This window comes from Canis aureus, chromosome 1, assembly GCF_053574225.1.
Source record: "Canis aureus isolate CA01 chromosome 1, VMU_Caureus_v.1.0, whole genome shotgun sequence".
Taxonomy (NCBI): Eukaryota; Metazoa; Chordata; class Mammalia; order Carnivora; family Canidae; genus Canis; species Canis aureus.
In genome coordinates this window covers 118085361-118111455 of record NC_135611.1, presented here as the reverse complement: position 1 = coordinate 118111455, position 26095 = coordinate 118085361, and the positions used below count along the sequence as shown (strand labels likewise).

The following is a 26095-nucleotide window of genomic DNA, read 5'->3' as shown; positions in this document are numbered from 1 at the left end:
CATCCCAGGAAAACAAAGATGTGGATGTTCCTACTATGATATGAGTAGTCAGAGAGCTTATGATTTTAATAGTAAGACCGCATGACCCTCCTACCCACCCCCGAGACCCCACTTTATTATAGAAAACCCTTCCTAATACCCAACTGTCCCCGTGAGGCCTTTAAATAATGCCCCACGGCACTCCTAATAATATATAGTGGCCATAAGGCGTGAGAACCTCCAAGGAGCCACAGACTCCTCTGAAACCCCCCGATGCCCAGTAGGATCTCCAAGATGCCCCCGAGGGCCACCCCATGAAATGCCTTTAAAACACCCTTTAAAACACCCAAAACGATCTCCTACAATGCCCTGAGACAGGACCCCGAGACCCACAATAATCCAGCGACTTGTCCCCTAATAAGGCCCTAGAATCCCTTGAACATCCCATGACCCCCCCCCGCCCCCGCCCCCGCCCCAACCATGAGCTCACACTCATGGGGCAAGCGAATGCGCACCAGGGCAGCCAAGATGCACCCCCGGGACCCCTCCACCCCCCATGATACAGCCCAGGAGCTGGGACACCACTCCCCCCCCGCCCCCGCCCAGGCCACTCAGGAAACACCGTCTCCCAAGTATCCCCACCCACGAGCGCGGCAGGTGCACAGCGCGTTTATTGAGCTCATACACTTCCGGTCCTCAGCCCCGCCCCTCGGCGGAGACCCGCAGCTCCCGCTCTCCCACCTGCTCCCCGCGCACGCGCAAAGGGCCCACACGCTGGGCTTCCGCCTCGGCCGCGGGCATGCGCACAGGCAGCAGAGGCCCTCAGCAAGCCCGGCGGGGAACCCCGCCCAGCGACTGGTGACGTCACGGAGGCGGGCGCTAAAAGCGATTGGCCGGACTGCGCTCAGGGGAGGGGACGGCTGGCTGCGCCTCGGCCCTGTCCCTGGGAGCCGGGAGGGTGGGTGCGGGCGGGACGGGCGCTTCCGGACCTCGTGGGGCTCTGCACCCCGGCTCCTTGCAGCGCCCCGGCCCGAGCCCCGACGTCATCCTTAGAGACGTGGCGTCAGACCGGAGGGCCCGCTCTCGCCTTGAACTTGGCCTGTGGTCAGGACCTCGCAGGCACCGGCACCCCGAGGAGGGCCAGGAGGCCGGTCCAGGGGGGTGTCCAGAGGCCTGGGACTGCCGCCGCCGGTGCCCCCTTCCCTCCGGGCCATGCCCAAGGCCCCCGCGGGTCTCAGGCGCTCAGGTCTAGCTCGTGATGCTGGTAGATCTGTGTGGGGCCCTTGAAGCAAGCGGCGAAGAGGAAGCGTCTGCCGGCCATGGTGACGTGAGCGAAGGCGCGAGGGGCCACCAAGGCTGGGGGCCCCAGCTCCTGCAGTGGCTCCAGGAGCCCCTTGTCAGGCTCGAGGCGGAAGACCTGGCTGAAGGCGAAGTCGCTGCCCAGGATGGCCAGCTGGTCCCTGGCGATGAGCAGGGGCTGGAAGACGTGGGCACCTCGCGAGGGAAGTTGCTGCAGCAGGCGGAACATGGAGCCGTCCCAGCGCATGACCTGTGAAGTGTGGCCGCTGGTTAGGGCCTGGGGCCCAGGAGGCCCGGGTCTGCCCCTGTCCTCGGGGCTTCAGAGCACTTGGAACGGCCTGGAGGTCCCTAAACTCCCACAGCTTTCTTACCTTCACACCTGTCACCGCCCAGCTGCCCAGACCCCAGACTCGAGGTCGTTCTTGGCCTCTCCCTCGCTCTCCCTCGCACCCCACATAGAATCCGTCGGTTTTTCCTATGAGGGTGTCTATTTCTCCGTCTCCTCTGGCCGCACTCCGCCCCGCCACAGTCACCTCCCTCCGTGACGGCAGGCTCTTCCCTGGGCTCTCCACTCCCATCCCTGCACCCACAGTCTGCTCCCTACACACGTGTCCTGTGAACGCCTGACTCAGCCTTGTAGGCCCAGAGCGCTCCACTTGGCTGTTCCTCACCCGAGAAGGGGAATGCCAGAGGGGGGTGGGCCCTCAGCCTTGGGGGGTCCAGCGTGTGGTGGTTGTGGCCAAATGTAAGTCTTAGAGTGCGTCATTGTTACAGAGCTGGGGTTAGGGGCCAGTGTCAGGGTTGGGGGTAGGAAGTGGCTTATGGTCAGCCAGCCTTGAGGAGTCATAGTGGTCTTGGAGTCGGTGTTGGGGTGGCCAGACGTCAAGGATCAGTACATTAGGTGGGGTCAGAGTTTGGAGGCCTGCGTGCAAGGCGGGGTCAGTGCCGGAAGACCAGTCCACATCAGGTGGCCGGCGCTGAAAAGCCAGCCCCGAGGGGATTCAGCTTGGCCCCCACCCCGAGCAGGCCCAGCCTCACCATGGAGTCCCCGATGTAGCGCGTCAGGCACAGGAACACGTCCCCGCCAGCCTGGAAGTGGCGCGTGGCATAGACGTCCTCGGCCTCGGGGATGTCCGTGCGCCTCTCGAAGCGGCCCCCGAGCCAGTGGAAGAGCACGGGCCGCTGCGAGGCGGAGGCCAGCAGCAGGTGCGGCCGGCCGTCCAGCTCCAGGGCCTCGGCGTCCGTGTCCCGGTGCCAGGCGTGCAGGCTCTGGCGGGGGTAGAAGCCGGGCCCGTCCTGGCACAGCAGCGTGGTGCTGCCCGCCTTGGAGGCGTCGGCCACCACGAAGCAGGGCTGCCCGTCCAGCCACAGGAGCTCGGCGTCATTGGGCCGCAGCAGCCGCCGCGGGGCCAGGGCCTGGGTGGGCACCAGGCGCAGGCCGGGGCCGGGCCGGGCCCACAGCTGGGAGCCCCCCCACAGGCGGGCGGCCAGCACGAAGAGGCGCGGGCCCAGGACCAGCGGCTTGCAGGACACCACGGAGGGCGCTGTGGGGGCGTCGGGGAGCAGGCCCCTGTTAGGCCGCCAGCGGGGCAGGCCCACCAGGCGGCTGTGGGGCGCGGGGAGGACGGAGGCGGGGCGCTCACCGGACAGCTCTTCCTCGGGCCGGAAGCGCTGCAGGCTGTAGTCCCAGGCCAGGATCAAGCAGCGGCCGGCAAAGGGCTGTGCCAGGACCATGTGGGGCTCCCCCTGGTAGGAGAAAGACTCCACGCCCAGCGCCGACTCCCCGACCGTCTGGAACCAGGACAGCTCTGGGGGTGGCGGGAGAGAGTCAGGCAGGCCCCGGGGGACCCCGAGGGCCCTCGTCGCCGAGCCTCAGTTTGCACATCTCTGCAACGAGGACCACTGCGGTGTGCGCCCCAGCGGGACTTACAGCGGAATCTTTCTATCGGTTGGTGGATCAAGTCCCGACAAGATGGTGATCCTTGATTTCCTAAGCTGCCTGTCATCAACTAATTGCTTAGGAACCATTGGTTATTCGTTCATTCACCTCCCCAAGCTCCCTCTGGGGGACATCCCATTGCGTCCGTTTTACAGACGAGGGAGCTAAGGCTGAGAGGCTCAGGCAGCCGGTTGCGCAGCACGATCCATCCTTCCCCCCTTCCATGAAAGAACTGGGGCGCAGAGCTGGCCAGCTGCAGGCCACCTTATCCCAGCGCTGCCCCCGACGCCTCCCTCCTGATATTCGGTGTGGCCATGTCCAGGCCGGGTCCCCAGCGGAAAAGAGCGAAGTGATGGGGGCAATGCTCGCTCGCTCGTTTGGCAACGGCTCCCCTGGACTTGGTCTCTTTCCCCTTCTCCCCATGACCTGGCAGATGGATGTGCGACAACTCCGTTTCAACCACGAGAAAACCAGGATGACACCCGGGGGCTGCCACACCCGCCTGGACTGCTCACCTCAGACCCTTCGGTCGTCTTTAATTCGTGGTATTTCGAGCCTCTTTGTTACAGCAACTTAGCTTTTACAGTATTGATGCACCAAGGTGGCCCGGCACGCGAGGGGAGAGCCAGGTGATGGACTCCTGGTTATAATACCCCACTCCATGTGCCAGGCCCTGTTTCCAGGCCCCAGGGTTGAAGCAACGAACCGAGCTACCAAGGATGCCCACGCAAAGGTGGGTCTATTAAAAACGTCCATCATATCATCACCCCCTCTCCCTGCTCGAAACCCCCCGCGGGTTCCCCCAGCCTTTAGTCCACTCTGCTGTCTGTGGGCTTTCAAAGTCCTACACAGTGAGGCCCCTGCTGCCTTCAGCCTCACCTGTGTCTTTCCCTTCACTCAGTCCCCCACGCTGGACAGACTGCTGCCTCAGGACCCTTGCACATGCTGTTCCCTCTCCCTTGAGTGCCCTTCCCTCTGAACCTCACTGAGCTACATCTGGATGTAAAGCCAACTCTTCAGAGAAGGCTTCTCCGATGCCCCGTGGAAGGTGGGACCGCTCCGTCCCCTTCATCTCCCTCATCGCTCCCTGGGTTTGCACAACATGTAGCATACATTTGTTTCAGCAGGATTTTGTTTAATGTCTATGTCCTCACCCACCAGGGCTTCTGAGGGCAGGGCCCACGGCCATCTGGGTTACCATGGTGCGCCCATCGCCTCTCACAGGGCAGGACACAGAGTGGCCCTCAGTGACTGCTTGTGACCCTAAGTTAACTTCTCTGGTTCTAGGAGTCCCACAAACCAAAAACACGTCTTACACTGAGATGATGGTAAGAATTGATGATTATATTAGTAGCCTTCGGATTTGATCTCAAATACCCACTCCTTCAGGAAGCCGTCCCTGGCCCTCCCGCTCCACCTTCCCCTGGCACTGGCCCTGGCTCGGGGCGCCTGCAGGTGGGCTTCCCCCACCCCAGCCCTGAGCACTCTGGGCTCTCACTCTCCACCGTCTCTGTGCTGCGGGCTCCGGGAGGGCAAGAGCCGGGGCCATCCTCATCCCTGCTGTGCCTCTTGCATGGCCCAGGACCCATAAAGGTGCCAAAACGTATTTATGGAAAAGCAAAATAGCAAGTATCATAGCAAGTATTTGTAAACGGTCATTTTTTATATGAATAACAACCACCAGAGTGAACACTTGTGAGGGCCTCTCATCCAAGGCTCTGCGCCAAATGCGGGCGTGGGTGGATGCATCACTGAATTCTCGCTGCAATCCTATGTCACGGCTTATTACCTCCATTTTACAGATGAGGAAATTGAGGCTCAGGGAGCCGATGCTCATGCCCAGGGTCTCACAAGCTGGGAAACAGCAGAGCAGGGAGCGAGGTGAGCCCTCCAGCCCTGGGAGCCATTCCCCTGATCTCCCGCCTTCTTCTGGAACCCCTGCGGTCCCTCCCACCCTGCCGGGAAAGCCCCCACCTATGGCTCTGCACTTGAACGTCTTGGGGTCCAGGTGGCGGAGCTGCATGTGGGCCAGAGCGGTGGGGCCGGCGCAGGCCCCGGTCCCCACGCTGGCATTCACGGTGGGCATCCACTGCAGCAGCCAGAGGACACGGCAGTCACACTGGAACGGGTTCCCGCGGAGGTCCCTGGGGCAAGAGGCCGGGGAGGGGCTGCGACCTGGCTTCCACCCCCCTGGAGGCCACGTCTGCCGCCCCCTCCCCGGGCGAAGGTTCAGGATGGGGCCCCAGAGGCGGTGTGTGAAAAATACGGAAGAACCATCGCATACTGATCTCTGTCGACCAAAAGTGGGCACAGCCATTCCCGTCCCTCTCCAGCATCCCCAGACTCCCTGGAGCCACCCAGCCCCCTTGAGCCTCACACATGAGTTAGGGTCTCCAGGCCTCGGAACAGGAATCTGGGGAGGGTCTCGAGATTATTATTGGCCAGGCTCCTGGTGGAAGGAGAGAAGGAGGAGGGGCTGTCACCAGCTACCCGGCTCCCCTGTGTCCCTGGGGGCTGGGGCTGGGGCTGGGGGCTGTCTGGGCGGGCTGGTGAGCGAGTGGGGGAGGCACGCACAGGTGTGTGAGTGAGCGAAGTCCTCTGAGCGCGTTCTTAGAGATGGAGCCAATCTCATTGTCCTCAATGAAGCTGTGGAGGGAAGGTGGGGTGAGGGGGAGGCCCTCGGGTCCCTGCGGTGGCCCCGGAGCGTTTGGGGAAACTCAGCCCACCGAAGCCTCCCCAGGAAACTCTCCTCCCCAAGGTTCCAGACTATCATCCCAGGACCCAAGAACCTAACCCTGGGCTCACTGCCAGCCTGACAGTGAGCACTGCCACCGCATCACCACCACTGCCACCACAGGACCACCGACACCAGCACTCGCTCCAGTATCACCGCCAGCACCTCCACCGTCATCCATCTGACCAACACCCGTGCCCCTGTCGCCATCACCACCCCCGGTGCCAATGACTGTTACTGTCATCCATACAATACTGTGCCACCACCGCCACCAGCACCAGCATCACCACCCACTCCCGTCGTCCACACCAACAGCATCGTCGCCAAGCCTTACCCAGCTATACTGATAAGCGTCACCGGCAACACAGCCTTCACGGTGGCCCCAACAGGACTGCCACCGTCATCACCAACACTGCCACCATTATCGAAGGCTTTGGCACAGGTACCAGCGTTGCCAATACCAACGTCACCGTTACCCCCAGCACCACCACCGCCACAACTTCCATACACATCAACACCTCCATCATCACCACCAAACCCGGGGCCAGCAACGTTGCCCTTGCACCAATACCAGCGTCCCCCACAGCCGTTGCCAACAGCGACACCGATGCTGTAATTACCAACACCCACAACACTGATAGTAGCAACACCAGCCCCTCAAACTTCATTGCCAGCACCAGCACCAGCACCAGCACCATTGGGTCTGCCATGGTGACCAACATCATCCCCACTTCATTGTCCTTAATAATGTCACCCCTTCCCTGTGAGCAGCAGCGACAGGATCACCATCAACACCATGATCACTGACACCGACACCAATGCTGGTGTTGTCACACTGTCACCACCACCACCACCACCACCACCTCAGAGCTGTTTCCTGTTCACTTGAAGTATTTCCTTATCTCTGGCCTCTTTCACTCTCCCTGAGCTCCCCTAAGTCAGGTAGAGAGCCAGAAACAGTCTTGGGGCTGTGGATCTTGTGGCACAGAGAGGGGAGGTGAGCAGGCCGGGATCACACAGCTGAGCAGGAGCCCAAGACGCCAGGCCTCTTGCCCTCCAGAGGGACCCTTGTCCAGACACTCCCCTTACCCATGCCAATAAGGCCCTACCTGCGTCTACTCTCGGAGCCTCAGATGGCCCCCCACAACTTCCTCTCCCAAGCCCCCACCCCTGTCCCCATCCCCTGGCCTCACTCACAGGTACCGCAGGTGGGACAGACCCGCAAAGGCATCGTCCTCAATCACCGAGAAGGAGTTGGATGTGAAGAGGCTGCCAAGGGAGCAAGAAGAGTTTTTTCCCCCAAATTACTGCACCCCATGAGATTTAAACATTGGCCCCCAACCTCCACCCTCATGGACACGGTCACACACACCTGTACGTGCACGTACACCTCTGTGCACACACACCCCCACGCACCTGTGCCAACACCCACCCACTCCCTCGAGCTTGTCCTCGGCTCAGCTGAGCCGCACTCACAGCAGGTGTAGGGTGGGCACCCTCAGGAAGCTGCCGGCCTTCAGCTGGGTGACTCCAGTCCTCACGAGTGAGCTGGGGACGGAGGAGAAAACCACCCCAATGCTCCGGTCCCGCCCCAGAGCCGTCTCCTGTCTGGGGGACACTGGCACGCCGCCCCAACCCTGGATGTCTTTCCTTTCCATCCTAGGGAAACAGGCATTGGCCCTCCTCACTTGGCAAGGATCCTGGCGACATCCAGTCCCCCAACCCCGGCCGCCCCGCGCCCCCCACCTGGAGCCCCAAATGCTGCCCTGGGCTTTGGAGTTTCCCTTCGGCTCCTGTCCACATCCCAGCAGCTCCCTTCGAGGCATCCCGACAGCCCTTGCTGCCCACCTCCCAAGATCCTGGAGGGTCCCGGCTTCCTCGGGGACCCCCCACGCCCTGCCCCCGGCCCCTGGGGCCCCAGGTCCTCACCCACTGTGACACTCACAGTGACAGCAGCGTCGGGGAGAAGCTGTCGGGCAGGTCCGGAGAGCCCTCGCACAGGGCGCTGTCCTTGGAGCAGGAGCAGCTCAGGGGGCACTTTCCCTTGGGGGGCCTCCAGGCGCCGGCCCCGGCCAGCAGCAGCAGCAGCACGCCCGCCCCTCCCATGCCCCCTCACCCCTGCGGCCGCCGCTCTCTGCTCGCTGCCCACCCGCGCGGTGGGTGGCTCGGGCCACTACCTCCGCCCCGCCGGGCGGCCCCCCATCCGGCCGGCTGGCACAGCACGGCCGCCGGGTCTCTCCCTTCTCCGTCTCTCCTCAGCTGCCTTCTCTTCCTGTATGCCCTGGGCGGCTAATTTTCTTAGTTCTCTCTCTCTCTCTCTCTCTCTCTCTCTCTCTGACTCAGTGAGTTAGTCCGCTTCCCACTCTCTGTCTTTAGTTCTGTTTGTCTCTCTATCTCTGTTTCTTTGTCTCTCTCTGTTTCTGTCTCTGTCGGTCTGTCGGCCTGTATGTGTGTGTGTGTATGTGTGTGTGTGTGTGTCCCTCTGTCTGGTGTCTTTATTTCTCACCGCCCCTTCCAATTCCCCTTCTCCCCTTCCTCCCACGCCCCTTCTCCTTGGAGGTTTGGGAAAGGGACTCACTGGGGCACCGGGTGCGCCTCTGGGCACTGCCGCGGCGGGAGGAGGGGGTCAGAGGCCATAGGAAGAGCGGCCCTAAGGAAGGGACTGGACGGCCCCATGGGAGGGGAGGGGCTGCAAGGGCCGGAGCTGCCCTGACCCTTCTCAGTCGGCCCCCTCCCCAGATTCCCGCTCCACCGCACCCGGAGTGTGAGGAGCATGTCACCAGGGTGGGGACCGGATGGCTCTGCAGGTGGGGGTGGGGTGGCAGGAGCGACCCCGGGGAAGGGGGGGGTGCTGGTCCCATCCTGGGCTCGCCCAGCCAGCCCCCTCCCTGGAGGGTGTGATGAGCCGGGCCCCAAGCCTCAGAGGGGGCCAGCTGCTCCCTCTGGTGGCCACACTCGGCGGGACAGTAGCCCTGCCCCGAGCCCACAGCCGCGGCCCCGCCTCATATTAACCCCCTGAGTGCCAACCACCCACTGGGATAAGGAGCCGACTCCAGGGGAAACCGATGGTGAGGATGCCACCCCCTTCCTCGGCGTTGGCTCTGCGCTAGGCCCTGTCCTGACACTTCGTCTCTCAGCTCATGCTGAGCTCGCCGCACCCTCTGAGGCTGATCCTCTTACGTGGCTGTTTTACAGATGGAAACACTGAGGAGGGAGGTCAAGTCAACTTGAGATTTGGGTTAGGGACTGGGGCAGGGCCCGCTCTGGAGCCCAAGCAGCCAGCTCCAGGGCCTCTCCGCGTGACTTTGTGTTCCCTCTTGGGGGACCAGAGCTCATGGATATTGGTCATTTTCATTTGGACTAAGCTTTTAGCAATTTGGATAGATTCTGTCCATTAAGTAAGAAAAATAAATACGGACGCCTGGGTGGCTCAGCGGTTGAGCATCTGCCTTCAGCTCAGGATGTGATCCCCGGGTCCTGGGATCGAATCCCACGTGGGGCTCCCCGCACGGAGCCTGCTTCTCCCTCTGCCTGTGTCTCTGCCTCTCTCCGTGTGTCTCTCGAGAATAAAGAAATTAAGCCTTTTAGAAAGAAAGAACTAAAAAAAGAAAAAGAAATAAATGACACTTGTACCCAACCCGAAATAGTCGTACTAATAATCATTGAGCACTTGCTGTGTGCCTGACTTACCACGAATGTGATCAGCTCCCACAACAACCCTGTGAAGGGAGTCATACTACTGATCCCCACTTGGCAGATGGAAAAAATGAGGTATGAAGAGGTTTATCGATTCACTTCATGGCCCTGGACCGAACTAGACCAACCCACCCTCCTCCCCACCCTGAGGAAAACACACAGCCTCTCTGGCTACGGCCACGCACACCCAGAAGACTCGGAGGTCAGGAGGCTCAACAGCACCAGCTCAGGAGGGATCACAGACTCAGCTCTGCGTGGCTCCGGCAAGTCATCTGGCTCCCTGGTCCTCAGTTTCCCTGTCTGTCAAGTGGGGCAATTGGTGGCTCCCACTTCCCCTGTGTGTAGAACAGTCCATGAGATGAGGGGGGCGGTGGCCCCTGCTTGTGGGCCAGCACAGGGTGGGCCCCCCACGGTGGCCGGCAGGCCTGCAGGTGGATTCTGGATCCCAGCGCTTGTCCTGCACCCGGAATGGCTCTGTGATTTGAGCAAGGCCTTCGGGACTTGGTTACCTCGGCTATAAAGCAGAGGTGATAAACTTCTTTCCAAAGCCTTTGCAAAGATGAAGAACTTGTGCCAGGGACACAGGGGGGACACAGGCGTAAATCCATACAGCGTCCCCGGCCAGCAGCGTTCTCACTTGGGTTTGCAAAGAGAATGGCGATGACGACAGTGATGCTAGCTAACCTTTTTTTTTAGTCACTTACTGTTGGCCAGGCTTTGTTCTACATGCTGTCCATGGATCACTTCAGATAATCATCCCAGCTTCCCTCTGAGGTGACTGCGATTTTACCTCTGTGCTACAGCAGGAGAAACTGAGCCTCAGAGCGGTTATGTCATGTGCCCAACGTCACCTAGCACGGAAGTGGCTGAGCTGCTCCACTCTGGAGCTGTCGGCCTTGTGAGGAGGAGATGCCAAGGACTGGCTGCAGCTGGCCGGGTGCCCCCAGCCCTGCTTGACTTCCCTGCTCCGCTGTCAGCCCTCCCCACGGCTGCATAAACATCCTGGTTATCATTAACCAAGGCCTGCTGGTGACCCAGGGGTGCAGGGCCACGGGGGGCAGAGGCTCAGATGTACAGGGATGAGGGTGCATTTCAAAGCCACCTCTGAGGCTCCTCTGAGGCCGTACACACACACACACACACACACACACACACACATGCACACACACGTATCGTGTGAGCACTAGCTATGCCTGAGCCAAGTGCGAGCGTGTCCACCTGCCCCTGAAACTGCGTCCTACAGAGTCTGTCCTTAACCACCAGGGACCTCAGGAGAATTAGCTCCACTTTGCTGACCCTTGTTTTGCTCATCTCTAAAACGGGTTCATAATAGGACTGTGTTGGGTTCACAGGCCTCTGAGCCTGCCTCAGCGTTTTACGTACGCTCTTGGTGATTTCTCCATTTTATAGGACAGAAAACTAAGGCATAGAGAGGTCACATGGGCTGCTCAAGGTCGCACAACCACCAGCGGCAGAGCTCAGACCTGGCCCCAGGTTTCTCTGTCACCTGTACCTACGAATCTGGCCCGCTTGTGAGGACACCACGTGCTGTTCTCCAGAGAGTCCTACAGGCCACATGAGATCAGGAAAGGGGGGGTTTGGGGTTAAACACATCACCACACATTGGGTGGTGTCTCCAAGTGTGTCAACACAAGGGCCGCCCCCTGGCCCCCCCTCCAGGTGTAGACCTGTCTGCCTATGGCTGAGTGGCCAGCTATGTCCTATTTGCCCGTGCATGAGGGTATGAACACAGTGTGTGTGTGTGTCTGTGTGTGTTTTGTGGTTGTAAGAGTGGCTGGTCTTACACCTGAGTCCTTGACAGAGTTTCTGTCTCTCTTTGTACCCGCAGAGGTATATGCAGGTACCCACGTACATATGTACATGGTCTGTGGGCCTTCGCATCTCGGAAACGGTGTGGGAGGGCTGGTGGGCATCTGTGCTTTTGAATGTATTGATGTGCGGTGTGTGTACTGGTGTGTTTCTGTACAGCCATTTGTGAGTGCGTCTTCACAAGGGTGTGGCCATTTGTAAGGGTGCACACTTGCGTGGCTAGGTCTTTGTGTCTCTGTAGGGGCATCCATGCGAACGAATGTGCATGTGTGTGTGCGCACGTGTGTATGGCATGCGTATACAAATGTATCTGTCCGTGTTTTGTGACTGGTGTAAGAAGTATCGGCTGTACGGGTGTGTCTTTGGGGTCTCCACGGGTGTTATCCTCTGTGTGTCTGTCTCTGTGTTTGTATGTAGGAGCACATACGTATGTTTGATTTTCTGTCTAGGTAAATGGAGTCGCGCGCGTGTGTGTGTGTGTGTGTGTGTGGTGTGCACTCCTGGGTGAACTCACCGTCAGCAGCAGACAACGTACACACACTGAAATGCTCCCACAACAGCCCTGCGGTGCCCACCAGGTCTCCGCAGAACGCTGGGGTCAGGGGTCAGTGGGCTCCGAAGCATTCAGACAGGGTGACCTTAGGCCCCGACCGGCCCAATGCCCGGGGAGCCTCCCAGAAAATCACCGACACCCACCGGCCCACCGCAGGGCAGAGGCTCTCTGAGGCGCCGGGGGCGGAGCGTGGGTGCCTGCCTGCGTGGGTGCGGGTGCGTGTCCGTGAGCTGCCAGCACCTTCCCCCGCGATCCCGCCCTGGCTCCTCCATCTGAGCTGAGAGAGTTAACTTAGCGGGCCAGGGCGGTCTGGGCTGGGGGCCGCCCCCTGGCCCCCCTCCAGCCCGGGCTCCAGTTACAGCTGCCGGTTGGGGAGGGTAGGGGTGGGGTGGGGCTGGGAGGGGAGACCGCTGAGGGCGGCGCAGGACCAGCTCTGGGCCAGGGGGTCCAAAGTGCTCACCCCCGGCACAGCCGGACGTTTGGGGGCCTTCTTTCAGCAGGGGACAGCCTGACTGGGGTGAGCGTCCCCTGCCCTCCCCCCCAGGCCTCACCCCTGGCCTGGCCACGCCACCTATTTTGGGAGCAGGAGTGGCCAGCCCGTGGCTTCCCAGGCAGGCCAGACCCAAGAGGAAGGGAGTGTGGTTGGGACGGCCGTGGGGTTCCCCAGGAGCCGAGTGTGGGTGCGACTCCCTCTCCCCTGCTGCTGCGTGTGCAGGCTGGGGTGGGTTTTGAGCACTGATGTGTGTAGGTCGGGTGGCGTCACTTTTGGGGGGCACTGGAGGCTCAGATGAAGAGTATCGTTTTAGTGACTGTGTCTCCACCCCATGTCTTGCTCAAACCAGAGGTTTGGGGAGTAGGCGTTGTCTCCATTCCAGCCCCATTGCGTATGTGTGTGTGTCTGTGTGTCTGTGTGTCTGTGTGTGTCCCTGGCCCTGGCATCTGTCTTCCGTCTCTCAGCCCCGCTGCTCTGGGCCTCATGCCACTCGCCTGGTGGTGTCCGCCTGTGAGAGATGTCACCCAGAGGCAGGCGGAGGGGATGTTTATCCTTGTTCTCATCATTTCCAGAAGAGAAGGGGGTGGCCTTTCCCCCAGGGGCAGCCTGTAGCGATGTGGCAGCCGGGCCTCACCCCGGCAGAGTTGTGCGTGACCCCCGAGTGGGGGAAGGAAGGCTGTTGCCATGGTGGCCTGTGTGAGGCAAATTCCTCCAGGGTGAAGTGGGAGATATTTATACCCGGGGTCAGGAGAGAGCCGGCCAGCGGCCGAGGCCAGGGGAGCCGGGATATTACACGGACACAGCGAGGCCCTGTGTGTGGGCAGGTGGCCCTTGGGCCTGTCGGGTTGCAGTGTCGCTCACCCCTCACGGCGTGCGTCTGTCTCCCCACCTGGTGGGGTGAGCCATCCTGCTCTTCCCACGGGGTAGGTGTGGGAACCTGGGGCCCACTGTCAGGAGGCCCAGGCCTTGGGCGACCCCCATGGGCTGTGTGTGTCTCACCCCTGCCCTCGCTGTGTGTCGTACCACCCCCACGGTGGTTTGTTTTGGGGACACCGTGTCCACATGAAGCAGTGGCCAAGCTGGATGATGGGTGCTTTTGGAATTAAGCCCCTGGACTCTGATTTAACCCCTTGGGTTCAAGCCCCAATGGTGAGGGAGACGAGGAACACATTTCTTGACCCTTGCTGCCTCCCAGGACGATGGCACCTCTCCACCACATCTTGGTTCTCTGTGTGGGTTTCCTCACCACGGCCACCGCAGGTGAGTCTAGGGCGGGTAGCCCACAACCCACCTCAGCCCCAAGGGAGGCCAGGGAGGGGAAAGCCCTTCAAGAGAACCAACTTGGAGACTCCAACCTCCACCCAGTCAGTTGGGGTACCAGGAAACTGGGGACTTCGCGTGGGTCCAAACACCAGCTAGTATTTGGGGCAGGGGAGCGGATGCAAGGTCAGGCAAAGGCGGATGGTGGGATGGAGGCCTCTAACCTCAAATGACAGAATCATTGACAACAGGGGATAAGACAGGAAGCGGGGGCAGTTAGGAGCCCCCCGCCCCACCCAGCACAGGGCAGATGAGGCGGCTAAGGCCCAGGGGGGGTGGGCAGCCTGCTCAGGGCCCAGCGGTCCGCAGACTCTCAGCCCACGGGAGTAAAGCCCCCAGAGGGTCTCTTTACGCCCTTCCCTGTGCAGAGTCCCAGGAAGCAGCCAACCTCTGACTTCCTTCTCTTTCCAGAAGCGCCACAGGAACACGACCCGTTCACCTACGGTGAGGGAGGGAGAGGCATCTACTGGGGAGCCGGGAGGGCGCATGGCCTAGGTGTGCCCGTCCTGTCCTCATTACCTCTCTTCTCCTTGTCCACCTGTCTCTCGGGCTCGGTGTTTGTATCTCGGTCACTCTCCGGTCTCTCGCGTCTCTCAGAGATCTGGCTCTCTGACTCCCTGTTTTGATCTGCCCTTGTCTGTGTCTCTGTGTGTCTGTCTACTTGGTCCCTCTCTGAGTCTCTTTCTCCTGTCACCTCTGCGTACTTCATGGCTCATCCTCTGCTGTGCCTCCCTCTCTCCCCTCTGCGGTCCCCTCACCCTCTCCCATCCTCCTCTACTTCCTTGTTTCCTGCCTCCTCCCCGCCTGCCCTGCCCACCTCCTCCCTCTCCTTCGCACCCCGCTTGATCTCCCTCCCTGATCCCGCTCCCACTTCCTCCTCTCACCGTTCTCCTCTCCCCTCCCGGATCCTCCTCGCCCCCTCCTCCTCCCCTTCCTCCTCCCCTCCCTGCCCTCACCCTCCTCCCTGCCACCCACAGACTACCAATCCCTGCGGATCGGAGGCCTCATCATCGCCGGGATCCTCTTCATCCTCGGTATCCTCATCGTCCTGAGTGAGTACCCCAGCCCCTGCCTCCAGCCCCCGCGGGTGCTGCGGTGTGCGTCCCCGCCTCGCCGCGGGTCTCCGCCCCGCCCCGCCCCGCCCCGCCCCGCCCCGCCCTCGCCCCGCCCCCGCCGCCTTAGCCCCGCCCACGTCCCGCCCCTGCCGCCTCGCCCCACCCCTGCCACCCCAGCCCCGCCCCTCCGCCTCGCCCCGCCCACGCCCCCGGCCGCCCCGCCCTAGCCCCACCCCTGTCGCCTCGCCCCACCCCTGCCGCCCCGCCCTAGCCCCGCCCCTCCGCCCCGCCCCGCCCACGTCCTGCCGCCCCGCCCACGCCCTGCCGCCCCGCCCTCGCCCCGCCCCTCCGCCCCGCCCCGCCCCTATCCCTGCGGCTCCGCCCCTCCCCAGCCCCAGGCGGCTCACCAGCGCCGCTCCGTGCCCGCCCGGAGCTGAATCCCGGCCTCCTCCTACCCCCACCCGCAGGCAGAAGGTGCCGGTGCAAATTCAACCAGCAGCAGAGGTAAGAGGCCCCTCCGGGCTCTCACTCACCTACTTTCGCTCTAGAGGGGCGCTGCGGGGGTGAGGCAGGGCATCCACCAGACCCGCAGCCGGAGCCCTTTCCGCAAAAATGTATTAAGCCCCTACTATGTGTGCCAAGCCCCAAGCCAAGCCCTGGGGACCAGTGAATAAATAAACTGCCCTCCCTGCCTGGCTGAGCTCCCAGCCCAGTGGGGGCGGCGGCCGTGGGCTCCAACAGCCCCACAAATATAAAATCACAAAGCGTGATAAGTGCTGTGAAAGAGCCACGGCGAAATGAGATCACCGCGCTTGGCGGCCCAGTTTAGCTCAGAGTCCTGTTCCTAGCTCTTTGATTCATCTTTAAATAAAAATTTAAGGCAACGTATGAACACCTTCTCCATGTTGAAACAGTCATGGATGTCATTTTAAATAATAGCTAATATTTAGCGCCACGCGCCAGATACCGTTTTATTGCCTTATCTGCTCCCCACACCCCTAGTAGGCGGTAGGTGCTGTTATTAACCTCATTTTGCTGGTGAGGAAACCGGCGCACAGGGAGGCGAAGCCACTTGCCCAAGATCGCTCAACGAGGAGATGAGGGTTCTGGGTTTTTCTAACCTAGGCTGTCGCCAGGCCGGCCGCGCTCAGGCCCCTCGGCGCCCCTCCCCCACCAACTTCCAGTCTCTTCCCCTGCGCTCCGGGAGGCACTGGGAGCAGCACCCCCTGGCACACGTTTAAGCCGCTCCTGGGTGCGCCCGATTTCCTGGCGGCCCCCGAGCCTGCTCCTCGCCCATCTCCAGCCCTCAGCGCAGGGGACTGTGAAGTGAGGGCTGCCCTGGCGGAGGGAGGGGTCCAGGGGGCGGCTGCCTCTCTCCGTTTTCATCCCCAATTCCTTCTGCCAGGACTGGGGAACCTGATGAAGAGGAGGGAACTTTCCGCAGCTCCATCCGCCGTGAGTCTGGGGAGATTTCGAGTGTTTGGGGCGGGGGTGAGGCGGGTTCCAAGAACCCCTTTCCTGGCCCTCCCGGGGTGCGAGGTGGGAGGGGCTGGCTTTGAAACCCGAGGTCCCCGAGTCCCCCTGCTGCTTCCCGCTCCTTAGGAGCTAGGGTGCCCCTCCTGACGCCCGGACTCTCCGTGTTCCCCCTCAGGTCTGTCCACCCGCAGGCGGTAGAGACACCTGGCGCGATGGAACCCAGCCAGGTCCTGCAGCTCGGGCTAGGCTGGGGGGCGGGGGGAGGAGAAGGGGGCGAAGGGTGGGCTGGGATGGCCGGGGGGCTCTCTTGCCTCTCACCTTTGTCACCCCCACAGGATTCCCCTGGCGCCTGATGCCTCCCACCCACCACCTGTGCGCCCACCGCCACCTGGACTGCCCTCTTCCCCAGCCCTGCCCCCGCAGGCTCCTCTCTGCCGCCCAGACTTCAATAAAACGTGCTTTTCTCTCTTGACGGCGCTTTGTGGATCTGTCAGTCCCTCTGCGCGGAAGCCCGGGCGCCCCCTTGGCCCCGGCAGGGGGCGCCCCCACCCTTGGGGAAGGGGCGGGGACGTCGGCAGTGGGCGGGGGCGGGGGCGGGGGTGGCCGGGACGGGGGCGGGCTCTCCGGGCCCCCATTGGCTACGGCCCCCCCCACACGAGGGCTCCCCCCATCTCCCCCCGACATCAGTCCGTCCCGCTTCCAGCTGCTGCAGCCGCGCCTTCACCGCCTCGGCCTCCAGCCGCCCCCTGCTCCGGCCCGGCATGGCGACCCCGACCCAGGCCCCCACAAAGGGTGAGCGTCGCCTGGGGAGAGGGCGCGCGGGTGGGCAGGGAGGCTCCGGGATCTTAGAGCTTAGGGGAGAGGATCGAGGGGGATGCCAGTACGGAAAAGGAGGGGAATGGGGAAGGGGATGTCCGTTCTTCCACGGGCGGCGGCCCCTGCAGTGCACCCCTTGGCGCCCCTCCAGGCCTCTGGGACACCCCCTCCCGGCGGTGTCGTTCCCGTGCGGGACCAGCGATCGGAGAGCGGCAGTCCCGGGAGAAGGGATGCGCGGACCGGTAGCTATGGCAACCGGGCGGCTGGTCCTGCACAGCGGCGGTAGTGGACGCGGAGAGCCGGGCTTCGGGCTTCGAGGGTGGGAACGGGGGGCTCGGCCGCCACAGAGGCTCTTGCAAATCTCAGGGTCTCCGAGGTGGGCGAGGGGGGGTGCATCCCTTTCCTTCCCAGAGCTGGCTCCTGTGGTGGGTGTCTCCAGAAATCCCTGACAGGCAGGTTCCGCGGGAAGGAGGGAGAAGGATGGAAAGACAGGGGAGGGGAGAGCGCCGGAGGAAGTGAGAGAGAGATGGAAAGAGACAGAAGAGAGAGGGAGACGGAAAGGAATGTGAAAATTGTCTGAGAGCCTGAAAGAGAGAGCGAGCAAGGGTGACAGGCGACCCAGAGTCCGAGACTCGGAGGGAGAGGACAGATACGGGGCTGGAAGAGATTGGGAGTGACGGGAAGGCAGAGAGCAATAGAAAGATGCAGAGAAAGAGAGAAAATCAGAGACAGAAGCACAGAGAAAGGCATCGAGGAGGAGGAGAGAGAGAAGGACCCACAGAGCAGGAGACAGACAGGAGGAGCAGCATGGGGTGGGGCCGAGCCACTGCAGTGAGCCCCCCGGGCAGGAATGGGTGGTGGGACCCTCCTTCCCAGCCCACATGCAGGGGTGTCGTCTGGTCCAGGAGGGTGCACTCGACTGTGCACACAGATGTCCCTCCTTCACCCCCGGCTAGCCACACAGCGATTTACATTTCACACCGTTAACCCAGTTTATTCACCCACTTAAACCCCCACTGCCCCCTGACAGCCCGCTCTTGAGCCTGCCTCTGCGGAGGAACAAGGGGAAGGATGCTCTAGTAGGGGTAGGGGTGGGGGTGGGGTTTCCAGCACTGAGAGCAGGGCCAGAGGGGATAGGCCAGTGGTGCTGAGGAGCCCCTGGTGGTGAAGGGAACCCCAGTTCCACTCGGATCTCTCCTTCCCTGCCCCCCTTCCCGGCAGGCAGGGGCTGCTGCACTGAGCCATATCTGCAGAATTTGAAGCAGGGCGGGGAGGGGGGGGCTGCAGAGGCTGGAAGCCACCCTAGGGAGAGGGGGCAGGGCTGAGCCAGCGGGCCTGGCGGGAGCCCAGGGCTTCTTTTCGCAGAGATGGTGGTTAACAGGATCGATGGCAGCAGACGGGCAGAGGTGGGAGGACAGACGCCTCAGCCCCACCCCCACCCCCACCTTTTCCCCAGTCACAGCACAAGAGGGGACCGCAGGTCTTGGGAAACCCCGGGGGGCGGTGGTGTGGGGGGTGTGAAGAAGAGCATGTTGTGTGCTGCACCACTTAAATTGATTAATGGATTATTGGGGGGGAGCATGGGGGAGGGAGCTGAGGGCTCTCCCACCGTGTCAGAGATCAGGGGGCAAGCAGAAAGGGGATGCAGAGGCACAGCTGGGCTTGGGTCCCCATCCTTGAGAAGGACCCTGGGTTTGGCCAGAAACCAGCCCTGCAGGGACAATGGGAGCTACAAAGGGAGCAGAGGGAGTCAAGATTGGCCCTAGAGTTAGAGACCTAACCCTCAGGACCCCACCCAGCCTGGGGGTGCCCAGACCCATCACCTCTCTTCACCTCTTAAGATGCCCCAGTTGCCATAGCAACCACCTCCTTCCTGATGTCTCCCTGGCAACTAGCCAGGAGTGGTGCACATTTCTCCTCCTGCCTCCTGGCTCCACCCTTAGCCCAGCCTCGCCCTGAGGAACCAGATTGCTGGGGCAGCAGAGACCAGAAGAGGGACTTCTGCATAGAGCACGGGGCACCCAGGGTGGCACCAAAGAGGATTCTGGAGCAGGTGCTCATCCAGTGGGTTTCTGATGGTTAAGGAGGGCAGGGTGTTTGGAAACACAGGAGACAAATCAGGATAATCCGTCCACTCCACCTCTGATGCAGCTTCCAAAGCCTAGCAGGGGCTCTCATTCATTCATTCATTCATTCATTCATTCATTTACTCGCTCACTCATTTATTCATTTTTTCTTTCATTCATCCTAGAAAACTTCCCCGAAATATTTTTATAAATGCCACGATTAATGGCAGAGGAGTCAAACAAATCTACTCCCCATCTGGTGGAGGGGGGGAGCTAAGATAGCACATATGACTCTAAAATAGCGTTTCCCCATCTTGACACTTTCGAGGACCACCTCCACAGTTTTTGGCCTATCCAGATGTTCCCCACACTCATATTTAGTATTTTTCCTTTCAAGGATTCACTTTAAAAAAAAAAAAAAACGTAATTAGCTTCATGTGGTATCACCATCAGACATGGAAAATTGGGACTTTTTTTTTCTTTTGTCTTAAAAGCAAGTGTAAACATATTAAACGGTGTCACCTCAGGGGCTTGTGACAACCAAGGAGGAACTCTCACTTACACGATATGCCCATCACAGGTCAGCTTCATGTCACCGGGCCAATGGCCACAGGGAGCTCTGCTAAGAGCGCTTAAATGTCCAGCCTGGAAGAGATGGGACACCTGGGCTCACAGTTCAGTGGCCAGAGTTAGTCACGTGGCCTCCCTCAGTCTCAAGGCAGTTGCCATCCTCCCCGGATCCTGGAAGAGAGCACTGATGCCGGTGCCTGGCATGGCCCTGACATTCCTGGTCCCCCTCGCCTGGTGGGGCACACTGTGCCGAATTCTGCTCTAGCCAAGAAAGAACATACTGAGACTCTCAGGAATTAGGGAGCCGTCAGGATGGGCTTCTCGAATGGGAATGAGTTCTCCTGAAGGGAGATATGGTTTGGAACAGGGAGATGGGTGAGGGGGAGAGATAAATACCCCCCCACACCACACATTTTATCTACACAGTAACATTTCTGAAATTGGGGTGAGTCCTCTAATGGATGGGTATGTTTTGGATGGTAGAGTTACATACATATTCACACACACACACACACAGACACACACCCAGAAAGCTATTATGAAATCAATTTTGAATCTTAAAATTGGTGATGGCTTAGAAATAAGTCATCAAGTATGTATCCTATGTAGTATAATACAGGGTATATTATAGGACAGCTTCCCTGCATAGGATTTGATGGCAGGAGCGAGTGGATGAGAATAGTAGGGACAGCGTCTGACTTTTTTGGAGCTGTCAGATGACTGAGGAGTTTTACGGAGTATTTGGGGGAAGCTGGTCTACTCAGCGGTTTACCAGTGGGATTGGAGTCTGTTAACCCAGCATCATATGCAAATGGGAGTGTGTATGTGTTTTTCAGGAAATGAGTCCATAGCTTGCCTCAGATTTCCACAGGGGACTAGGACCAAGACTGCCATGTACAGTTTGGTAGGTTGTGCACTGAACAAGGGAAGGTACTGACTAATGGTGTGAGTAGGGGGCTGGAATCCATCCTATGCTCCACTCTTCAAGCCTTGTGTCCTGCCATGCATGAAGCTGTATCATTCAGATCAAGGGGCGTCTTTATCTGATTTCTACCCAGAAACCTTGGACCAGTGGCCCCATCTGGAGCCTCAGAAATGTTAAGAAACCCAGTGTTGAAATATTTTTTCCCCTCTCTCTCTTTTCCTGCCTTCCTTCCCACAGTTCCTCAGGAGCCTGACCCATTTTACTATGGTGAGTGGCAGATTCTGATGAGGGTACCCTGGGGCTGGATAAAGGGGTGGTTGCAGGTCCTCACAAGTAATTGCTGAAGTGGCTTCAGCCCCGGCAACATGATACCTGCTGGGCCACTGGCCATGTGACCATGCAGGTTCGGTTTACACCAGCTGGGCTCAGAGGGCAAAACCAGATTTTGAGGGGTACCCTCTCTGGACCTCCTTCAGGCTTCACCAGGACTCTGGGATTGTACATGGTGGTCATCAGAGGGGCATACAGCTCGGAGGCCAGGCTGCCCGGGTTTGAATCCTGGCTCATCTCCTTGCTAGCAGCGGTGTGGCCTTGAGCAGGCAACTTTTCCTCTCTGGGCTCTTCTGTAAATAAGGGATAGTATTAGTTTTTACCTATGAGGATTGTGGGAAAGATTTACTTGAGTGAGGCCATTAAATCACCCCCACAGCATGGAAGCTTGAAGAAGTTACCCCCAGGTCTCGCAGACCTGGCCCTGGCTCCCTCTCTAAACACCCCTCTACCTTTGCTCACTCATTCTGTTCCTCCAATATGCCAAATTCTTTCCCACCTCAGGGCCTTTGCACGTGCTGTATCCTCTGCCAGGAATACTCCTCATCTAGCTCTCCAAACAGCTGACTAAGGCTCCTTTTCCTTCTTCAGGGCTCAGATCAAATATTGACTGTTCTGCTAGGAGAGGCTCTTCCTGACTCTCTGCCAACAGGAGCCACAGATACATCTAGCCATAGTCACATGGCCCTGATGTTTCATTTTATTTTGTTGAAGGCTTTATCACACTCTGAAAGTCAGTTCCCTGAGGCAGAGGCCTGGACAACTGCTGGTACAGAGGGGGTGCTCTATACATTCATATTCCAATAAATGCAATCAACCCTTGAACAGTGTGGGGATTAAGGGGTGCCGACCCCCCATGCGGTTGAAAATCCACATATAACTCTTGACTCCCCCAAAACTTAACTACTCATGGCCTACTGTTGATTAGAAGCCTTACAGAAGATATAGTCGATTAACACACATTTTGTATGTTATGTGTATTATATACTGTATTCTGACAACCCAGGGAACTAGAGGAAAAATGTTATTAAGAAAATTAGAAGGAAGAGGGGTGCCTGGCTGGCTCTGTCAATAGAGCATGTGACTCTGGATCTCGGGGTTGTGAGTTCAAGCCCCAGGTTGGGTGTAGAGCTTACCAAAACAATAAAAATAAAAAAAATTTCATAAGGCAGAGAAAATACATTTACAGTGCTGTACAATATTTATTGAAAAATCTGCATATAAGGGGACCTGCACATTGTTCAAGGGTCAACTGTATTTCCTGTGGCATATTGGACAAGAATGCTTCTTATGAAGGAAGATAAGGAAAGAATGGGATTACAAAGTATTGAGGAGAGGATGGGAAATTCTAAATAGACAAGGTTTCAGAGAAGGTTTCACCGACATTTGAATAAAGCCCAGAAATTGGTAAGGAAGAAATACCGGGGGAGAGAGCTTTTTAGGTAGAGGGAACAGCAGATGCAAAGGCCCTGAGGTAGGACCATACTTAATCTGTTCCAGGAGAGGCAGAAAGACCAGATTGCCTGGGGCAGGAGACTGAGGAAGCAAGTGGGGTGGGGTGAGGTCTGAGAAGGAACAGGGACCAGGTGATGCAGGACTAGGCGGGCTATGGTGAGGATTTTTTGGCTTTTCCTTGGAATGCAATGGAAGCGAGGGCAGGGTGGGGCGCTCTGAGCTCAGGGACCCCGATCTGACTTAGGTGTTGGCAGGATCCCTGAGACTGGGGTGTGGGGAGACCACAGAGCGGCTTGCTTGCTGCGATGGTTCAGACAGGTGACAGTGGTGGACAGGACCGGGGAGGAGGCCGTGAAAGGAGGTGAGATGTATGTGTCTGCGATACATGACGTAGAGCATGGTTTTCTGGATGTACAAGGCATCTAGAGGAGGGGGAGGGTAAAGAGGTCCAGGAGCTCCCAAGCTCCTGCTGTCCATCCTCACACTGGGGGGGCCCCAGCGCAGCCTGCAGCATCCCTGGACTCTGCGCCCCTGGCCGAGTCAAGGCTCCAGGGAGGGCTGCGTACTACCCACGTTGATGCGCCCCCTTATCTCCCCCAGACTATGACACTGTACAGACTGTGGGCATGACTCTGGCCACCATATTGTTCCTGCTGGGCATTCTCATCATCATCAGTAAGTGTGACCCTTTCCTGGGCTCCAAAGCACCTCACAGAGGGCTTCGTCGGGGGCCCTGGGCACCTACAGCTTCCCCGCCGGCCTTTGTCCAGCCCCTCATGCCCTGTCTCGTTGTGTCTGTCTCCTAACAGGCAAGAAGGTGAAGTGCAGGAAGGCGGACTCCAGGTCTGAGAGGTCTGGCAGCAGAGGGGAGAGAGAGGAGAGGGGTGGGGGCAGCCCGGGGTGCAGGGGTGCTTGCACAACATCTAACGCAAAGCCTGTGGCTATTGGATTTCTTGATGCTTTTCTCTTGGTCTTTGCTTCCACAGCCCAACATGCAAATCCTGTAAGTCGGAGCTTCCCTCCTCAGGTGAGGGTGAGGAAGTCTGTGGTTCTGGGAGGAGGGGAGGTGGGGGCAGGAAGGGTGAGGGGAGCTGCGCTGGATGTCCCTGCGGACCCCGCCCGCGCCAGGCCCGTCGGTAGGAGAGCTTAAACCATGGGAGTCCCTGGGATGTGGGGACGGTGCTCAAGGGTCCACAGAAGCTTCCCAGAGATGAGTGTAGAAGCCCGGGGTGGTGGTGGGGGGGAGGCTGATGCTCCAGGGGAGGGAGCCACAAGTCTGCGACCAGAGGGGCCACAGTCCCAGGGGCACAGAGCAGGTGCTAGGGGAGGCGGGAAGAGGGGATGTTTTCCAGACTACTGTTCAGGTGGGAAGAATGAGGAGGAAATGACCTAGAAAAAGGAAGGAGGGGGGCACCTGCTGGCTCCGTGGGTGGAGCTTGAGACCCTTGATCTCAGGGCTGGGAGTTCGAGCCCCATGTGGGGGTAGAGATGACTTAAAAAGAGAAGAAAGAAAGAAAAAGGAAGGAGGGGAGGAAAGAGAAGGGGAAGGAGAGAGGGGGCGGGGGGGGAATGGAGGGAAGTGTTTTTGAATAATTGTAGCAAAATAACAAGAGGAGAAATGCATAGAATACAGATTTTAAAAGCTGATTTTGGAAAAGAGAGAATGCGGGGATGTAAGAAGCGTGGGGATGGAAAGTACAGGAAAAGCAGAAAGAGTGAAGAGGATGGAGGGTGTGTGAGGGGGTGGAGGGTGGAGGGGGAGGATAGGAGAGGAAGGGGATGGAAGTGTTGGGGGGAGGCCACAGAGGGGGTGGAGGGGTGGGGGGTGAAAGGGTGGAGGGTATGGAGGGAGTGGGGTGGGTGGTGGAAGGAGAAGGGGTGTAAGAGTGTGAGGGGGTGAGGGGTGTACAAGTGTGAGGGGTTGGGGGGTGGAGGGGTGAGGGGTGTAAGAGTGAGGGGGTGAAAGGTGTAGGAATGTGAGGGGGTGGGACTGTGGAAGGGATTGGAGTGTGAAGGGGTGAGGGGGTGGAGGGTATGGAAGGGGTGGGGTGGGGGTGAAGGGATGAGGGGTGTAAAAGTGTGAGGGGGTGAGGGGTGGGAGAGTATGAGGGAGTGGGGGGTGAAGGGTTTTGGAGTGTGAAAGGGTGAGTGGTGTGGGGCATGAGGGGGTGGAGGGTGTAGAGGGAGTGGGTTGGGGTGTGGAGGGGTGAGGGGTGGGGGTGTGGAGGGGTGGGGTGGGGAGAGGGGGTGTAGGTGGGTGGAAGAGGTGAAGGAAGATGGGCAGAGATTAGGCTGTAGGAGAGAATAAGCAGGAATGAGACTCCTTGGGGTGTTAATTCAAATTCTGTAAAAATATCTTGACCTGTTTTTCGTGGAGCCGCATCCTTTCCGGGGATGGGAAACATCAGAAAGGGGAGTCTCCCTGCCTCTCCTAAAGGTCTTAGGGCTAAAAAGTGGGCCTTGGGGTACTCAGTGCTGGGGGATTTGGTGTGGAATTTCATGGGTTTTGTTTCCTGTTGTTTTCGTGAGATTTAAAACCCCTGGTGGGGGTGCGCGGGTGACTTTGCGGGAGCCTGGGGCGGGGGCGGGGGTGGCCCTGCTCCCGGGGCAAAGGCAGAGGACTGGGACCCACTCAGCCGAGTGATGGTCCCGGGTGGGTGAGAAACAGAGGAATTCCGCCTGCGTCCACGTGTTGGGGAGACAGGGTGTGTGACTGGGGTGGGAGGGTCAGAGGAGGTTGGGGACGTGGGAGGAGATGGAGCCCCCCCCCCTTTCTGGCACCAGGGGGACATCCCAGAAAGGCTCAGCCTGGCCCAGAGGTCTCTAGCCTCAAGTGTGTTCCCCTCCGTGACAGTGTCCCCTGGGGCAGGACAAAAGCCACCCAGGGGTCCCTAGTTCCCCAGTGTTAGCTCACGGGTGACAGTCCCTGGGGGTCTGGCTCCCATGGGAGGCCCCAACGGCTGTGGGAGGGGGCTGCTTGTCCAGGTGCAGCAGGTGGGTGACCACAGCTCTGACGCTCCCCTCTCTCTGTCTCTGTGCCCCGCCCCCCAGCCCCTGGAGGTGGCGGCGTGTAAGACCAGCCCTGGGCACCTCCACTGCTGTCCCTGCCTGAGTGCGGAAGCCTGAGGACCGGGTGGAGGCGGTGGGGACCCCAGCCTTGCGCCGGGGAGCGCTCCCCCGAATGAGCCGCCCCACCCACCCGAGGCTGGTGCCGCTGCACCCTGCTGCCCCTCCCCAGGCCTTGGCAATGACGACCCCCCAAAGAGCCCGTGTGCATCCCGGATCCGGGGACTCAGGCCTCCAGCTCCTGGGGTCCGGGAGCCCAGCCCCAGCCCCCCAGGATCCCCACGTACTGCTCCCCGGCACCTCCCTGTCTCCCCTCCGAAGAAGATCGGTTGCCCTGCACCCTTGGAGTCTGTCTTGAGCTTAATAAATGTGCATTTGGTTTTTTCCCCTGTTCTGTCTGTAAGTTCTCATCTGTGGGGACCAAACGGGGGGAGAGGACAAAACTGAACCCTGCGGGAGCTCTGTCCCACGCCCACACTTGCCCCCTCCTCCT

The 26095-nt window shown here is 59.7% G+C and overlaps 3 protein-coding genes across 15 annotated transcripts; 2 read left to right on the top strand and 1 right to left on the bottom strand.

The window, feature by feature from the left end:
- Positions 1-632: 632 nt before the first annotated feature.
- Positions 633-9759, bottom strand: LGI4 (leucine rich repeat LGI family member 4). Of its 2 annotated transcripts, none has more exons than XM_077854941.1 (9): positions 7897-9759; positions 7428-7610; positions 7149-7220; positions 5792-5863; positions 5595-5666; positions 5192-5361; positions 2922-3086; positions 2317-2822; positions 633-1528 (listed from the first exon to the last, which is right to left on the bottom strand). In XM_077854941.1, the coding sequence occupies exons 1-9, from the start codon at positions 8055-8057 to the stop codon at positions 1214-1216; spliced, it is 1716 nt and encodes a 571-aa protein (XP_077711067.1). In that variant the 5' UTR covers positions 8058-9759; the 3' UTR covers positions 633-1213. The 2 variants fall into 2 exon arrangements, with proteins under 2 accessions (XP_077711067.1, XP_077711070.1); XM_077854944.1 differs by having other exon boundaries at positions 7428-7499; positions 7897-9750.
- Positions 9760-12387: 2628 nt separating this feature from the next.
- FXYD1 (FXYD domain containing ion transport regulator 1) lies at positions 12388-16846 on the top strand. Of its 8 annotated transcripts, none has more exons than XM_077854995.1 (8): positions 12388-12547; positions 13719-13783; positions 14255-14287; positions 14821-14895; positions 15366-15402; positions 16304-16353; positions 16550-16601; positions 16710-16846. In XM_077854995.1, the coding sequence occupies exons 2-7, from the start codon at positions 13723-13725 to the stop codon at positions 16570-16572; spliced, it is 279 nt and encodes a 92-aa protein (XP_077711121.1). In that variant the 5' UTR covers positions 12388-12547; positions 13719-13722; the 3' UTR covers positions 16573-16601; positions 16710-16846. The 8 variants fall into 8 exon arrangements, with proteins under 8 accessions (XP_077711121.1, XP_077711098.1, XP_077711084.1 ...); XM_077854972.1 differs by having other exon boundaries at positions 15291-15402; XM_077854958.1 differs by having other exon boundaries at positions 12404-12547; positions 13665-13783; positions 14212-14287; positions 15291-15402.
- An 88-nt stretch (positions 16847-16934) lies between these two features.
- Positions 16935-25993, top strand: FXYD7 (FXYD domain containing ion transport regulator 7). 5 transcript variants are annotated; one of them, XM_077855029.1, is made up of 7 exons: positions 16935-17166; positions 20989-21018; positions 22781-22897; positions 23137-23211; positions 23346-23379; positions 23523-23539; positions 25588-25993. In XM_077855029.1, exons 1-7 carry the CDS (start codon positions 17136-17138, stop codon positions 25608-25610), a joined length of 327 nt encoding a protein of 108 aa, XP_077711155.1. In that variant the 5' UTR covers positions 16935-17135; the 3' UTR covers positions 25611-25993. The 5 variants fall into 5 exon arrangements, with proteins under 5 accessions (XP_077711155.1, XP_077711138.1, XP_077711145.1 ...); XM_077855012.1 differs by having other exon boundaries at positions 23523-23563; XM_077855019.1 differs by having other exon boundaries at positions 23346-23388.
- The last annotated feature ends 102 nt before the right edge of the window (positions 25994-26095 follow it).

Bases quoted from the DNA above. Each gene is read 5' to 3' on its own strand.
- LGI4 (XM_077854941.1), bottom strand. From the start codon at position 8,057: ATGGGAGGGGCGGGCGTGCTGCTGCTGCTGCTGGCCGGGGCCGGCGCC. The intron at 7,611-7,896 runs GTGAGTGTCACA...CTGTTTCCCTAG, and splicing joins TCCCCGACGCTGCTGTCACT to GATGGAAAGGAAAGACATCC. The intron at 5,864-7,148 runs GTGAGTGAGGCC...TTCCCTCCACAG, and splicing joins CTGTCCCACCTGCGGTACCT to CTTCATTGAGGACAATGAGA.
- FXYD1 (XM_077854958.1), top strand. From the start codon at position 13,670: ATGGTGAGGGAGACGAGGAACACATTTCTTGACCCTTGCTGCCTCCCA. The intron at 14,288-14,820 runs GTGAGGGAGGGA...TGCCACCCACAG, and splicing joins ACACGACCCGTTCACCTACG to ACTACCAATCCCTGCGGATC. The intron at 15,403-16,303 runs GTAAGAGGCCCC...TCCTTCTGCCAG, and splicing joins AAATTCAACCAGCAGCAGAG to GACTGGGGAACCTGATGAAG.
- FXYD7 (XM_077855003.1), top strand. From the start codon at position 17,136: ATGGCGACCCCGACCCAGGCCCCCACAAAGG. The intron at 21,019-22,780 runs GTGAGTGGCAGA...GATCTGACTTAG, and splicing joins GCCTGACCCATTTTACTATG to GTGTTGGCAGGATCCCTGAG. The intron at 22,898-23,136 runs GTGAGATGTATG...TATCTCCCCCAG, and splicing joins GGAGGAGGCCGTGAAAGGAG to ACTATGACACTGTACAGACT.